Source organism: Plasmodium falciparum (assembly GCF_000002765.6).
Source record: "Plasmodium falciparum 3D7 genome assembly, chromosome: 10".
NCBI classification, from domain to species: domain Eukaryota; phylum Apicomplexa; class Aconoidasida; order Haemosporida; family Plasmodiidae; genus Plasmodium; species Plasmodium falciparum.
In genome coordinates, this window is record NC_037281.1 from 580,831 (window position 1) to 596,336 (window position 15,506).

At 19.7% G+C, this 15,506-nt stretch overlaps 2 protein-coding genes across 2 annotated transcripts; one reads left to right on the forward strand and one right to left on the reverse strand.

The window, feature by feature from the left end:
- Nucleotides 1–523: 523 nt before the first annotated feature.
- PF3D7_1014600 (transcriptional coactivator ADA2) lies at nucleotides 524–8,260 on the reverse strand (the record flags this gene model as incomplete). Its single annotated transcript, XM_001347392.1, has 1 exon — nucleotides 524–8,260. The coding sequence occupies one exon, from the start codon at nucleotides 8,258–8,260 to the stop codon at nucleotides 524–526; it is 7,737 nt and encodes a 2,578-aa protein (XP_001347428.1).
- A 6,217-nt stretch (nucleotides 8,261–14,477) lies between these two features.
- PF3D7_1014700 (prohibitin 2, putative) lies at nucleotides 14,478–15,392 on the forward strand (the record flags this gene model as incomplete). The annotated part of the gene is made up of 1 exon (XM_001347393.1): nucleotides 14,478–15,392. The coding sequence occupies one exon, from the start codon at nucleotides 14,478–14,480 to the stop codon at nucleotides 15,390–15,392; it is 915 nt and encodes a 304-aa protein (XP_001347429.1).
- Between the last annotated feature and the right edge of the window lie 114 nt (nucleotides 15,393–15,506).

Sequence of the window (15,506 nt, forward strand, 5' to 3'; positions counted from 1 at the left end):
TAACATCATTTAAAAAATTGTGAAATATTCTTTTTTTTTTATATATATACAACAAAAATAACATAAAAAAAAAAGTTGTAATAAAAATGATATATATATATATATATATATTTCTTTTTGATTATTGTTATTTCTAAATGATCTAATATGTTAATTCATACTTTCGAAATGATATATATATATATATATATATATATATATATATATATATAATATTCAAATTGAAAGATAATGAAAAATGTAAAAATATAAATAAACAAAGATTTACAAAATAAATAAATATATATATATTCATATATGAATACATGTCTAAACTAAAATATACATATAAAAAGACTCACAAGTATTAAGGAAACAATAACAAATAAAAAAATTAATATATATAAAAATATTCACAATAGATAGTAAAAATAATAATTATATATTTATTCATATTATTTTGGTGTTTTCTATATATACATATATATATATATATATATATATATATATATTTGCTTCCTTTAAATGTATTGAATATTTATATTTATAATTTTAAGGATTTTTTGGGGTTTAAGATTAAGCTTACAGACCCCTTTCTTTTTTTGGCCTTTTTCTTCAAATTTGCTTCGAAGTTTTTCATTTTTTTATCATTTTCTTTTGTATCTACGTTGGAAGGTATATCAACAGTCGCCTTTTCTTTTGTCAATTTGGTACGTTTTCCTTTTTCATTTTTATTCAGAATAACAGTCGAAGTCGAAGAAATCGATTTTTTACTTTTTGATGGTTTATCATCTAAATCTATGTTGGAATCATCTTTTGTAATACTATTATCATTATATACATCCGAATTATTATTAATTTTTGATTCATTTCTAGTTACACTATATTCACTAGTTTTTCGCATTTTCGTATTCTTTTTTTTTGAATTATTTTCCAAAGGTTCAACATGAGCTTGATAATTATTTGTCTCAACTTTTTCAGGTGTTTTTTTCTTTGCCTTTCTATTATTTGAATCGTTAATATTTACACTAACTGTAGTTTCTTTTTCTATTTCATCAAAATTATCATTGGTTTTCTTTTTATTATTACTATTAGTTTTAAGGTGTGCTGTAAATCCCTTAATTTTTTCATAAGATTTTTTTCTTAAGGACTTTATACTCTTAATATCTTCTTCAATATCATTTGAAGTACATTCATTTTCATTTATTTTTATACTATTCAATTCGTCATTCTTATCATCTGCATATTCACTCTTTTTTTCTTTTTTCTTTTTTCTTCTTTTTTTATCATCTTCAAGGATTTCTTCTTGGGCAACATAGTCATCATCATCCTTTTCATTATCACAATCATTTTTCGTATCATCCTTGTTATCATTTTTAATATCTTTCATTGTCATATCTTTCTCTTCTTCAATATTCTCGATACTTTCAAAAGTTTCGGTTATACCGTTTGGTATTTCCTTATTTTCTTTTATATCATCAACTGTTACGTTGTCTTTTACTTCGTTTTCTAAAATATCCACATTTTCATTATTTTCATGTACTTTATCATATAAATTATTAATAATACTACTCTTTCTTTTTATGGAACCTTTCTTCTTTTCATTAAATAAACTTTCATTACTTTTCATGTCAACTTCATTTTGTAGTAAATTACTATCCATATTCTTTTGTGTTTCACAATTCTTTCCTTTTTCGTTTTTACCCTTTTTATCATTTTCATCAACAACAACTGTATTTAGAATATGTTCATTTAATTCTTTTTCGGTTAAATTTAATTCATCACCTTTTACTTCATTTTCCTTCAACTGATCATTATTTTCGGATTCTAAGTTATTATCCACAAAAATAGATTGCATATTCTTATCATTTACACACTCTGTCAATATCATGTCATTTGTATTTTTTATTATAATATCCTTTGCATCTTTATTAATATCATTCATATCGTCTTTTGGTGGACTTTTTAATTTATTACATCCTTTATTACTATTTTTGGTAGCCAAATTAGAAGTTTTATTCTTATCTTCATTTTTTGATTTTCCTTTTTTTTCATTTTCATTAAGTACTTCCCCCTGAAGGGTCATCAAGGAGTAATTACCACTATTATTATTATCGACATAGACATTATAATTATCAACATTGGCATTATTATTATTATTATTATTATTATTATTATTGTTATTGTTATTGTTATTATTGCTACTGTTTTTATCATTCTTTTCATCCTTATCATCGACGACTAACTTTTCTTTACCATCAATTTCCTTCGAATTTGAGATATCAAAATTATTTTTCGATTTTTTCCTTTTTCCGTCATTTTTTTTTACGTAAGAAGTGTTTACGGTTCCATTGTTCAAAAATTCGTCTTTCTGATTTATATCAAAACTTAAAAAGAAATCATATAGCTGACCTACTTTATATCCTTTTAATTTCAATTCATTAATATCTTTCAGCATATTCAAATTACTATTGCTTACTTCCATTATTAATAATCTTTTGATTAATAAGAAGAATAATATAGGAAGTTTCATATTTTTACAAAATTCCACTTCCTTTTCATTTAACAAATCAAGAGCTACAAACGTATCTATATTCAATTTCTTATTTTCATCAGTTTCTTCTTCTTTATTTTTTATTTTATAGTCCTTTTTGGATGTTTTTAGTGATTTTCCTAATTTTTCAGTTGTAACAGTATTATTATTACTGCTTATATTATTCATAGAAATAATACCTGTAGTACTATTACTTTCTTGTTTTACCATCTCTTTAGCTCTTCTATTTTTTTCAATTTCATATTCTTGTACTTGTTCTATATTTTGAAGTCCTAATGCTTTCCACTCCTGCAATTTTGTTAATCTTTGACGTAGCTTTTGTTCTTCTAGTAATAGTTGTATAAAATATTCATGGTGTTGGGGTGAATGGAATCGTGACAATGGTTTAAGTGCAGCATATAATTCTTTTTCTTCTTTCGTTCTTTTCTTTTCTTTTTGCATTTGTGCTTTAGAATCTAATAAACCTCTTTCGATAACTGTTCTCTTCCTATAAATTCTTTCATCTAATTTTGAATTATATATTTCTAAAACTTGTAATTTCAATTCTTTCTGTTGTGGTAAATCGGATTCTTTAAACTCCATATCTGCTAATAACAATTCGGCATCATTATCATATTCAATATCAAAATCACCTCTTAACGGCCAGTATCCAATAATTTGTGTCCTATTATTCTTTTTCGATTTGGGCAGTACATAATCATCATTGTCATTAATATCCTTTTCTACGACATGCTCTATTTCATATGGATTTCCATCCGGTTTTATTAATAATCTTTTATTATCAGGTAAAGGTGCACAATTCGATTTTAAATAAAAGTTGTAATAATGACTTTCACATTCCCTATCCGTTTTAGTAATATTTGCAACCGAATTAACTAAATCAGCAACTTGTTCCCAATTACCAAAACCAAATTTACTTATTCCATCTAATAACAACAACTCTTCTTCAGCACTCCAATTTAATTTATATAATGGAAAATCATATTTAGGTATAGGTATATAATTATGATAATTGTAATGTTCGCATTTATCTGATTTCATTTCTTTCCCTGTACTAAAGCAGTTTACACATAAATCAAAATCAACACATTCTGCACATCGAATACGAATCGTATGAGTTATATCTTTATTACATATATCACAATGGTAATTACTATCAAAAATATCTTCTTCTGTTATAGCTTCCAATGATACATTACTAGCTTCTATTATATTTCCTCCTTTAAAAGCATCATTCGTTCGTTGCATTTCATTTACACCATCCACGATTTCCAAATTATGTCCTCCCTGTAATATATTACTATCCTTAAACATTTCTCCTTGGTACATAGTTTGTTGCGCATTAGGTTCAAAGGTGGAAATACTTGAATGTTGAGCAGATACATTCTGCATTTGTTGTTGATGATGCTGTAATTCAGATATATTTTGTTGTTGAAAGTGTTGTTCCAGGTTTGGAGGTAAATGAGAAATATTATTTTGTGATTGCATTTGTAATATTCCTTGTTTCGATTGACGCGCTGACAATGGAGGTATATTTCCTTGTTGTTGTTGCTGTTGCTGTTGTTGTAATTGGTGTTGTTGTATCTGTTGTTGTTGTAATTGTTGTTGTTGTAATTGTTGTTGTTGAATTTGTTGTTGTTGTATTTGTTGCTGATGTAATTGTTGCTGTTGTATTTGTTGCTGATGTAATTGTTGTTGTTGTATCTGTTGTTGATGTAATTGTTGTTGTTGCATTTGTTGGTGTTGTAATTGTTGCTGTTGCTGTTGTTGATGATGCAACATATTATTTTGTTGTTTTTGTTGATGCATAAATAATTGTTGAGGTGTTAACTGACATTGTTGAAGCATGTACTGATGATGCATATAAGGATTATTCATCCATTCATAAGGTACTTGTTGTTGTGGAACATGTTGGGGGGTCGTAGAAACCCTTTGTAAAAAAGGGGGCTGCTGTGGAAACATTTGTCCAGAATTATTATGATAAAATTGTTGAATATTTTGATGACTTATAGGAATTTGGCCTGTTCCTTGATTCGGTTGTCTACTAATAGAACCGGAAATACTTGCGGTATTTATACCTTTCTGATTTGGTGCAATGATTTGTTGTCCACCTTGTTGAAATAATGGTTGCATTTTTTGTTTATTTGGTGATGCTATGTTTTGCATATTTCCTTGTTGGTTGGAAGATGCACCTAATGGAAACATTGACTGAGATTCATTTGGTTTGTTCGGAGCTAAATTATGCATATTATTTTGATTCTGTTGTATCATATTGTGTTGCATAATGGGATGATTAACATTCATTTGCTGAACTACTGATGGATTATTATTATTATTATTTACATTTTGCATATTTTGTTGAGCTGATATATTTGGCATATGATTTGGTTGATTTTGGTGATTTTGTTGATTTGGTTGATTTGGATTATTATTATTATTTATTGAATTCAATGGTTGAGGTGAACTTCCTTTATAGGGGAATTTCAGTGAAACGGAATTAAATTGGTTAGGGTTATTTAACGATGGCATATTTGAACTTGAATGTCTTGGATTATTATTATTATTACTACTACTGTTATTATTATTGATACTAGGAACATTATTATTCGTATCCATTACATGCCTTGGTAACTTTTGTGCAATTGAATAACTACTTCTTTGATCTCCCGAATTCAATGATGAAAAGGGTGGCATTTTTAATATAGATGCATTAGATTGTTTGTGTGCCCCTGGTTGATTTGGGAATTTTTGTTGATTATTAGATTGCATCATATTATTATATCCATGCACATTTTGTTGTTGTACTAATTGTTGCATATGTACTTGCTGTTGATACTGGTATTGTGGATGCATTTGATTCTGCATGAAATTAGCAGGTAATCCTCCTACTTGTTTGGCATTATTATTTATATCACCTTGATTAGCTGAAGAATTTAATTGACTAGTTTTATGCTTCATTTGTTGTGGTGTTTGTTTCATATCATGCATATTTTCTATTGCATCAAAATGCATATTTTGTGGAACTTGACTAGGCATATTTGCACCACTCATATATGAGTTTGGAAAATTCATTACATGATTGATTGGAACAGTAGTCATTCGATTTACTCCTGAACCTCCACCTGATCCTGGCATATTAATATTATTTGTATTATTCATATAATTCATATAATTTAAATTATAATTCATATCTCCATTTGATGACATCATACCTGCAGAATTCATAACTTTATTATTAATCATATTATTGTTGGATGCACTTTTATTTATTCCTTCTAATTTATTGTCTACCATTTTTTTATGGATAACATTACTATTATTATCATATCCATTTTCATTACTAATTGGAATTTTATCACCATAATGATTCATCATTACATTGTTTACATTATCTACATTATTCCCATATACACCATCCGTACTATTATTATTATTATTATTATCATTTTTATTTACAGAATTATTATATTTTCCACTATTATTTTTATTTCCTCCGTCATTGTCATTATCATTATCATCATCATTACAGGTATTTTTTGGTTTATAATTATTTTCATCATTATTGTCATTATCATCATTGTCATTATTATTACCTCCCATATTATTTCCAAAGAAATTACTACCATTATTATTATAGTTCCCAATATTGTTATTACCGTTATTTCTATAATTACTATTTGAATGATTATTATAACCACCATCACCACCTTCTGCATTATTACTATTACAATATAATTTTGTATTCCTATGCCACTCTTTAATATTCAATTTATCTTTTTTAATTGCATCCTTTCTATTTTTATCTATCAAATATAAAATTATTTTATTCAATAACACAATATTATCATTTTTAAAACAAAACATCTTTTGCTTATTATTACCTGAATTAGCATAACCCCTCTTTATATATCTTTTATAATATACGATAAAATAGTTCCTTTTCTTATTATTGTTATATAAAAAATACGTTCCACTTAATCTGTCACTTCCCGTTTTATTCTTCTTATTATTTTCATACTTCAAATTTTTAGATAATATAATCTCACCAATAATTTTCATCTTTCTATATTTGTTATTTATTTTTTTACATTTATTATACAATTGTATATAATTAAAATAATTAGTCCATTGATAATTATTATTATTATAATAGGTGTTCCGTTTAAATTCTTTAGATTTTTTTATTTTATAATATATATTACATCCTTTTACAATACAATAATACAAAGTATTAAAAATTACATGATGCGCATAATTTATAAAATAATAATTTCTATTGTGTATTGATTTTTTATTAATATTAAATTTAAAATGATAACCTGTCCTTATTGTCATTTTTTTCTCAGTACTATTATCATTATATAATTCTTTATTATCATCATTAGAAAACTTTTTTCTTCCATTGTGTGGTACGAAATTTATCAATTTATCATTACGTATAGAAACAATACATTTAATACACAATAATATGAATACATAAAATTTTTCATAATTATATGAATTATACTTAAGAATATTATAAAAATTGTTACATATATCTTCCTTTCTTTTATCATCACTATTCTGGATATATAAATGAAAGAAAATCATCACAAAAAAATATAAGAATATATTACATATGTTATTGTTCACTTTATTATATTTGTTTATGTTAGATATTGATTTATTTTCTAATTTAGAACATATATAAAAGAAATTAAAATGTAAATATTTAAAACTCTCTAATTTGTCCTGATTAATATTATAAGTATTTACAATTGTATAATTGATATTTTCCATAACACTTAAGAAACTTTTATTATTTTTATTTTTATATATTAAATCGATATTAATATATAGTTCATCCTTTATTTTCACAATTATGTCATCTAAAAATTTATTTCTCATTTGATATTCTTTCATTTTATTTATATGACCAGTAACATAATCTATTATACTATAGCTGTTAATATTTTTCGAATATAATTGAAATTTGTTATTACAACATTTTGATGATATATCAATAAGTTCTTTTTGTAAAACATTATTATAATCATTAATGCTTTTATATATAACAACATAAGAAGACTTATTAATAAAAGAAATAGTTTTTGTTTTTATTTTTTCTAATAACATTAAGGTATCCAAGTTTTTCTTATTTAATACTATTTCTTTATTTTCATTAGATATTATATTACATAAGGATTTATTTATTTTCTCATTTTTATTTTCAATTACATCATTTCCTTGTATTCTTATATTATCATTACTAATGGTATTTTTTTGCTCAGTTTTAAAAAAATTCCTTCGTACACTTTCATTACCATTAAATTGTATAATGTATAATTTATTTTTAAAATTATTACGATCTATATCTTTTATTAAATTATTATCATATATTATATTATTATTCTTATTTAATAATTTAGGACAATATACATTTTTTATCTGATTCTTTCGTATATTTGTATTATCATATGACGTTAAAATAATGTTATCATTATTATTATTATTATTATTATTATTATTATTATTATATTTTATAAGTTCAATCTTATATAATATACATTTTATATATTTTATTACTTCTTCAATTATTAGAGCTTTAATAATTATAGCCTTAAGCACCTCCTGCTCTAATATTTCTAACTGCTCTTTTTCATACACTATATAGGCACTACTTAAACCACATTGTCTTTCGTGCATTAATATACTTGGATAAAATTCCTCATATTTATTTATATTCATTATATAATTATAAAAAAAATTTCATACATATATAATAATATAAATATAAATATAAATATATATATATATATATATATAATAAATGAAAATTTTTTATCCTATTTGAAAATTATTTTATTTTTTTTTTAATATATGTACTTTTATTCGCTTACGTACATATATTATATATTATTCTTTTCCTTTTTTTTATATGTTTTTAAGAATATAATTTTTTTTCAACAAATGTAAACAAAATATAAAATTATTACATTGGATAATTGTCTATAAAAATAATATAACAATTATTTTAAATATATATATATATATATATATATATATATATAATACGTATTTAACATTATTCTTTTTTTTTAAATTATTATATATATATATATAAGATAAAATTTATTTTCTTATTAAATATAATAAATATCCTTTCATTATTAATATAATATTTTGTATTATACTAAATAATCATAATCAAATAATTTTCCTCTAAAATATTACATATATATATAATATATACTATTATATATTACATTAATATATATATAATATATATATATATATATATATATATATATTATATATATAATATATATAATATATTGATATATTAAATTTTTTCTTTATTTTTTCATAAATTTTTTTTTTCTTTTTTTTGCATTTATTTAATATAATTTATAAATTAAAATTAAAAATTTTTTTTACCTCTTTTTTCTTAAATAAATAAATATATATATATATAATTATGTAAAATATTTAAAAGGAAAAACAGGCTGAAAATTTTCATATATAATTTTTTTTTTTTAAGTAAAAGTATATATATAATATTATATATAAAGTATACATATAATATATATATATAATATAATATATTTATTATATATGTATTATATATATATATATATATATATATATATTATATAATATAAAAATAATTATAAAACTATTAAAAGGTATATAATATATATTATATTTTTTTTTTATACTATTATATATATTATAAAATATATATATTTATATATTTATAATATGCATTATCTTATAATTTATAGTATATATATATAATAAAAATATGGATAAAAAATGAGAATAAATAATTTATTAAAGGAAAAAAAAATATATATATTAAAATTTTTAAAAAGAAATATTAAGAATAAATATTTATAAATAGGAATTTATATATATATATATATATATATAATATATTATTATATAAATTATAATTTAATTAATCTCATATATAAATATTATTTTATTGAATAATAATTAATATATATATTATATATATATAATATAAATATAAATATAAATATATATATATATATATATATATATATATATATATTATATATTATATAATGAATTTAATATTAAAAAAAAAAAAATTTCCTTTTTTAAAGTACACAAAAGTTCACTTTGAGCAAATAAATTTTAATTTCAAAAACAATATAACAAAATTGTTACTACTATGTATTATATGTAAATGTACATTTAATATTTTATATATAAATCATATATTATTATTTTATTAATAATACGATTATTTATTTTACAATTTTATACGTATAATAAAAAAAATTCATTTATTAAAAATATATATATATATTATATTATATATTTTTTATTTATTCGTATTTCTTTATAAAAAAAAATATAATTGATAAAAACAACAAAAAAACAAAAATTTTTTTTATATTTTTATTCTTCTCTTTTTATTTTTTATTAAGGTTAAATTAAAAATGTATTAACAAAATAATATATAAATAAATGTTTTAATAAATATATTTCTTTTCTTATTTTTTTATTTATTAAAAGAAATAAGAAATAGATCAAACAAAACAAACAAAAATAAAATATTAAATAAAAATAAAAATAAAAACGAATACGGTGTATTTTACGTAATATATATGTATTCTTAGAATACGTTAATATATTACTTAAGGTGAAATTAAAATTGCTTTATTTCCATATTAATACAAAATATACAAAAATATTAAAAAAAAAAAAAAAAAAAAAAATACATAATTATATATATATATATATATATATTCATGTTTATTTTATTTTTATGACATCTTCTATATATTTATAAATATATTTATGGTAATATATATTTTTAAATACTATCCATTAAAAATAAGCAGTTAACATATATATATATATATATATATATATTCTTTGTTGTTAACATGATTCCTGTTTATTGAAATACATACAAAAATACACTTGAAAAAAGAAATCAATATAAATGAAAAGTCAATATTAAGATCATGGTTTCTAGTAAAAATATTTATAAATTTACATATTAATGTAAAAATATACATATATTTTTTAAATGTTGAATAATTTTAACTTCTACATTTACAATATGTAAAATGAAATGTCTATGCAAATATTAGTAAAGTGCTTATGTGCATCAATTTTAACAAAAAAAAAAAAAAAAAAAAAAAACAATCATTATATAAATATTTATTTAAAAAAAGTATAAAATAAAATAAAACATCATAAATAATTTTCTTATTGAAAAGTGATATCTTATAAACAAATAAATAAATAAATAAATATATATATATATATTAAAAATCCATTACAAAACACAAATTTGACAACCTCATATGATTCATACATTTTATAAATACTTTTGATAATATATATATAATAAAAATCATTTTTATATAATTCATATTTTACATATTTTTTTCTCTTGTTGTCTTTTTCTTTTTTAATTAAAATGGTTCAAAATGAAGAAATTTTCATATATACATATGATAAATGAAAATTCGATATAAATAAAATAACAATGCATATGAAAAATGTCTTATACAATTTTTATGTGTTCCAAAATATTTTTATGTCTATCATAAAAATGATATATGTACTATATATATGTATAAGTATAATATATATAAAGATATTTATTTATATGTATATGGGTCATTTTTTATATAAGGGACATAGCAAAAGTAAAAGCTTCACATTTTATATATGCAATGTTTCAAGGGTACTAATTAAAAATAAAAAATAATTAAAAATATACAATACAAAAACACACACAAAAAAAGAAAAGGAAATAATAAATAAAAAAATTAACATCTTAAAAAAAACACAAATAAAAATATATATAAACATATCATTACATGAATAACTTTATTCAAAAGAAAAAAAAAAAAATAAATAATAGTATAAAATATACTTAAATGTTATAAACATATATACATGAAATTTTATGTAATATAATAACTTTTAATTTACTTAATTATTTATTTTTATTTTTTTTACACATTTAAATAACACAGCTTATATAATGTATTTATTAAGCATTTACAATTTAAAAATATTTATATTTACAATGTATGCATTTTCTATATTCATGTGTTCATAATAATATCTACATTTATAAACAATATATATATATATATATATATATAATAAATAATATAATGAAAATAGAAATCATACATAAACAATTAATATCACACTTAAAGGAATTCATTTAGATAAAAAATTTATAAATTTTATAACAAAAAAAAATTATATATATATAATTATATATATATATATATTCTTCTAATTTCAATTAATATATACCTTATAAAATTATACTTAAAAATTTTATAGATATATTAAATATATATTATGTAAAAATGAAATATTTTCTGTCCTTTTCTTCTTTCTCTTAATTTTTTATTTTTAATATTTTTAAATAGATATTTTAACAAGAAAAAAATTAAATTAGTAAAATATATTACGTGAAAAAAAAAAAAAAAAAAAAAAAAAAAAAAAAAAAAATTGGAGCATTTATAAAAAAAAACACCGTAGTCAATAAAAAAATTAAAATAAAATATTAATAAAAAATTACGTCATATTAATTTCTTATACACATATGTTTTATATATTAAATATAATTACATATAAAAAAGTATACACATATATATATATATATATATATATATATATATATATATTATATAACAATTAAATGATATTTTTATTAAGTATAAAAGTATATATTACTATTCAGAATCGTATGTAGAAAAAAAAAAAAAAAATTAAAAATTATAGAATAAGCCTTCTATAAATCCTAATATTATAAATGATATACACATATAATATATAAGAATATAATATATATTATTTTATTTTACAATTATCAAAATATAAAAACTCTTTTTTTTTAATTTTATACTTAATTATATATATGTAAAAATTTTACGAAACTTTTTTAAAGATTTTTCTACAAAAAGAACAAAAATATAAATATCATAATTAATGTCTTAATATGTAATTATATAAAAATTAAAATATTTTATTTTTTTTTTATAACTTTTAAAAAATTTTGCTTTTAATTGATAAATTATATTTTTATAATAGAAATATTTATGTATATTTTCTTTTTTAGTATTTAATATGTTAATTATTCATATATATATATATATATATATAATTTTTTTTTATATAAACTAAAAAATTCCCTAGTTATTGTTCTATTCAAATTTTTTATGTTAAAATAAAAGAAATAAAAAGTATATAATTAATAATTTGAATATTTATGTAGTAACAATATAGAACATATAATATGAATAAATTAAAAATGCACACTTTGATGGGTACATTTCATATTAGTTATTTAATATATAAAATATACTATATTTATATGCCTATAGTTTTTTGAATTAGACCTGACTCATTATATATATATATATATATATATTATTCATATCCTTATTATTCAACTAATATAAAAACAGTAATTGATTAAGGGGACATTAAATTTCAATCACTTTTAATGAATTTAAAAGTATTCCTTAAATTTTAAAAAGTAATGAACTTTATTCTTCATCTTTCTTTTTTTTTTTTTTTGTTTATTTTATTTATCAATAAATAAAAGGAACAAAATAAAATTGTTTTTAAAAGAATAAAAATCTTTAAAATATAATTAAGCTAGTGTAATGAATATAATACATATTTGTGTTATACAGAATTATTAATATATAATATTTTATTCATAAAATATATATAACCATGTCCTATTTAGTAATAAACCTCGTTATCATGTGAATTATAATAACACCATTTACCCTATTATAGAAAAAATAGTATACCTTAATACTCATGAATAGGAAAAAAAAAAAAAAAAAATGATAATTTCATTTACTTGTAAACGTTTTCCCTTATATATATAATTGTCCTTATATCAAACATCATTAAATACATATATATATATATACATATAATATTTATATATGCTTGATAAGATTATAAATACATATAACTTTTATTCATCTATTTTCGAGTTCTTAAATTTTTTGAATAATTATAAATAAGGATATATGGATAAATATTTTTTCCTAATTTAGGTTTATATAAAATATGAAAAAATAATTTTAGGCTTTTCTATTATCATATATTACATTTAACATGTTATATATATATATATATATATATATATTTTTATAGTTAATATGTTTATATTTTCATATAAAACATATATGTTTAGATGTATAAAATGAAAATTTCAATATAAGTAATTAAAATAATTAAAAATAAATATAATCTTTCAAAATACATATATCTGCAAGTTTTTATTTCCTCAAATTATAGATGTTTTTTATGAAAAATATTTGATTACATGAGCAGTTTATATATATATATATATTATATTAATATACGTATATACAATAATAAATGTCGTTATTCTTTATTCACCTTTTAAAGGTGTAAAATATATAAATATATATGTTATATACTGTATATATATAAAACTATAAAATAATAAAAATAACTAAATAAAATATTAAAATATATATGTATACATATAATTATATATAACGTTCTTTTTTTATATTATTATAATTTATTTATACGTTGTTGAAAATGTAATTACTGCTTTATTTTTATTTATTTTTCCAATATATTTGTCATTAATTTATTTCATATTTTTCTATTTTAATTCATTATATATTATTATTTAAAATAAATTAAATTCATCCTAATTAATTTTCTGTTTTTGCTTCTTCCCTTATTTTTTATTTTCCACATATATATATATATATATATATATGAAAATATCAAAATATGAAAATATGAAAAACGTGATAAATTTGTGTAATGTTAAACGATAAAATATTATAAGTCATTTATAAATTCCATTCTATATATACATATATTTTATTATTTTACTTATAATATGTATACATATATATTTCATATATGTGTATAATTTTATGTATACATGTATAAATTTAAATTTAAATTAAGGAACATTTACAAAATTCATTTCAAGCCTTATATTAACATGAATGCTCCTCCTAATTTTGACATACATCAGGTTAAGAAATTAGGGAAATTAGGTGCAACTATAGGAGCAATAATAGGTGTAACTTCATTTGGTAGTTGGTTTTTTAAAAATAGCTTATATAATGTAGAGGCGGGGAAGCGAGCTATAAAATATAATAGAATATTTGGCTTGTCAAATAAAATATACGGTGAAGGTACGCACTTTTTAATACCATTTTTTGAGAGATCTATAATATATGATGTAAGAACAAAACCTAGAGTATTAATGTCATTAACAGGTTCTCGAGATCTACAAATGGTAAACATAACATGTCGTGTATTATCAAGACCAAATGAAAAGAAATTAGTAGAAATATATAGAACCTTAGGAAAGGAATATGATGAAAAAGTATTACCATCAATTATTAATGAAGTTTTAAAAAGTGTTGTAGCACAATATAATGCTTCTCAATTAATTACTCAAAGAGAAGTTGTAAGTAAATCAGTACGTGAACAATTAGTACAAAGAGCAAAAGATTTTAATATACTTCTTGATGATGCATCTATTACTCATTTGAGCTTTAGTAATGAATATGAAAAAGCTGTTGAAGCTAAGCAAGTTGCACAACAAGAAGCAGAAAGAAGTAAATATGTTGTTCTTAAAGCAGAGCAAGAAAAAAAATCTACAATTATTAAAGCACAAGGAGAAGCTGAAGTAGCCAAATTAATAGGTCTTGCTGTTAAGGACAATCCTGCATTTATGGAATTAAAAAAAATTGAATTGTCAAGAGAAGTTTCAAATATCATATCAAAATGTCAAAATAAGGTTATGTTACCTACGGATTCGTTGTTGATAAATTTTACAAAATAAAATAAAATATATACATATATATATTATTTAGTAATAATTTCTTTGTGTTGCATCTTTTTAATATTGGTTAATTAATTTTTTTTATTCTTTATTATTTTTCACTTAAAATATATA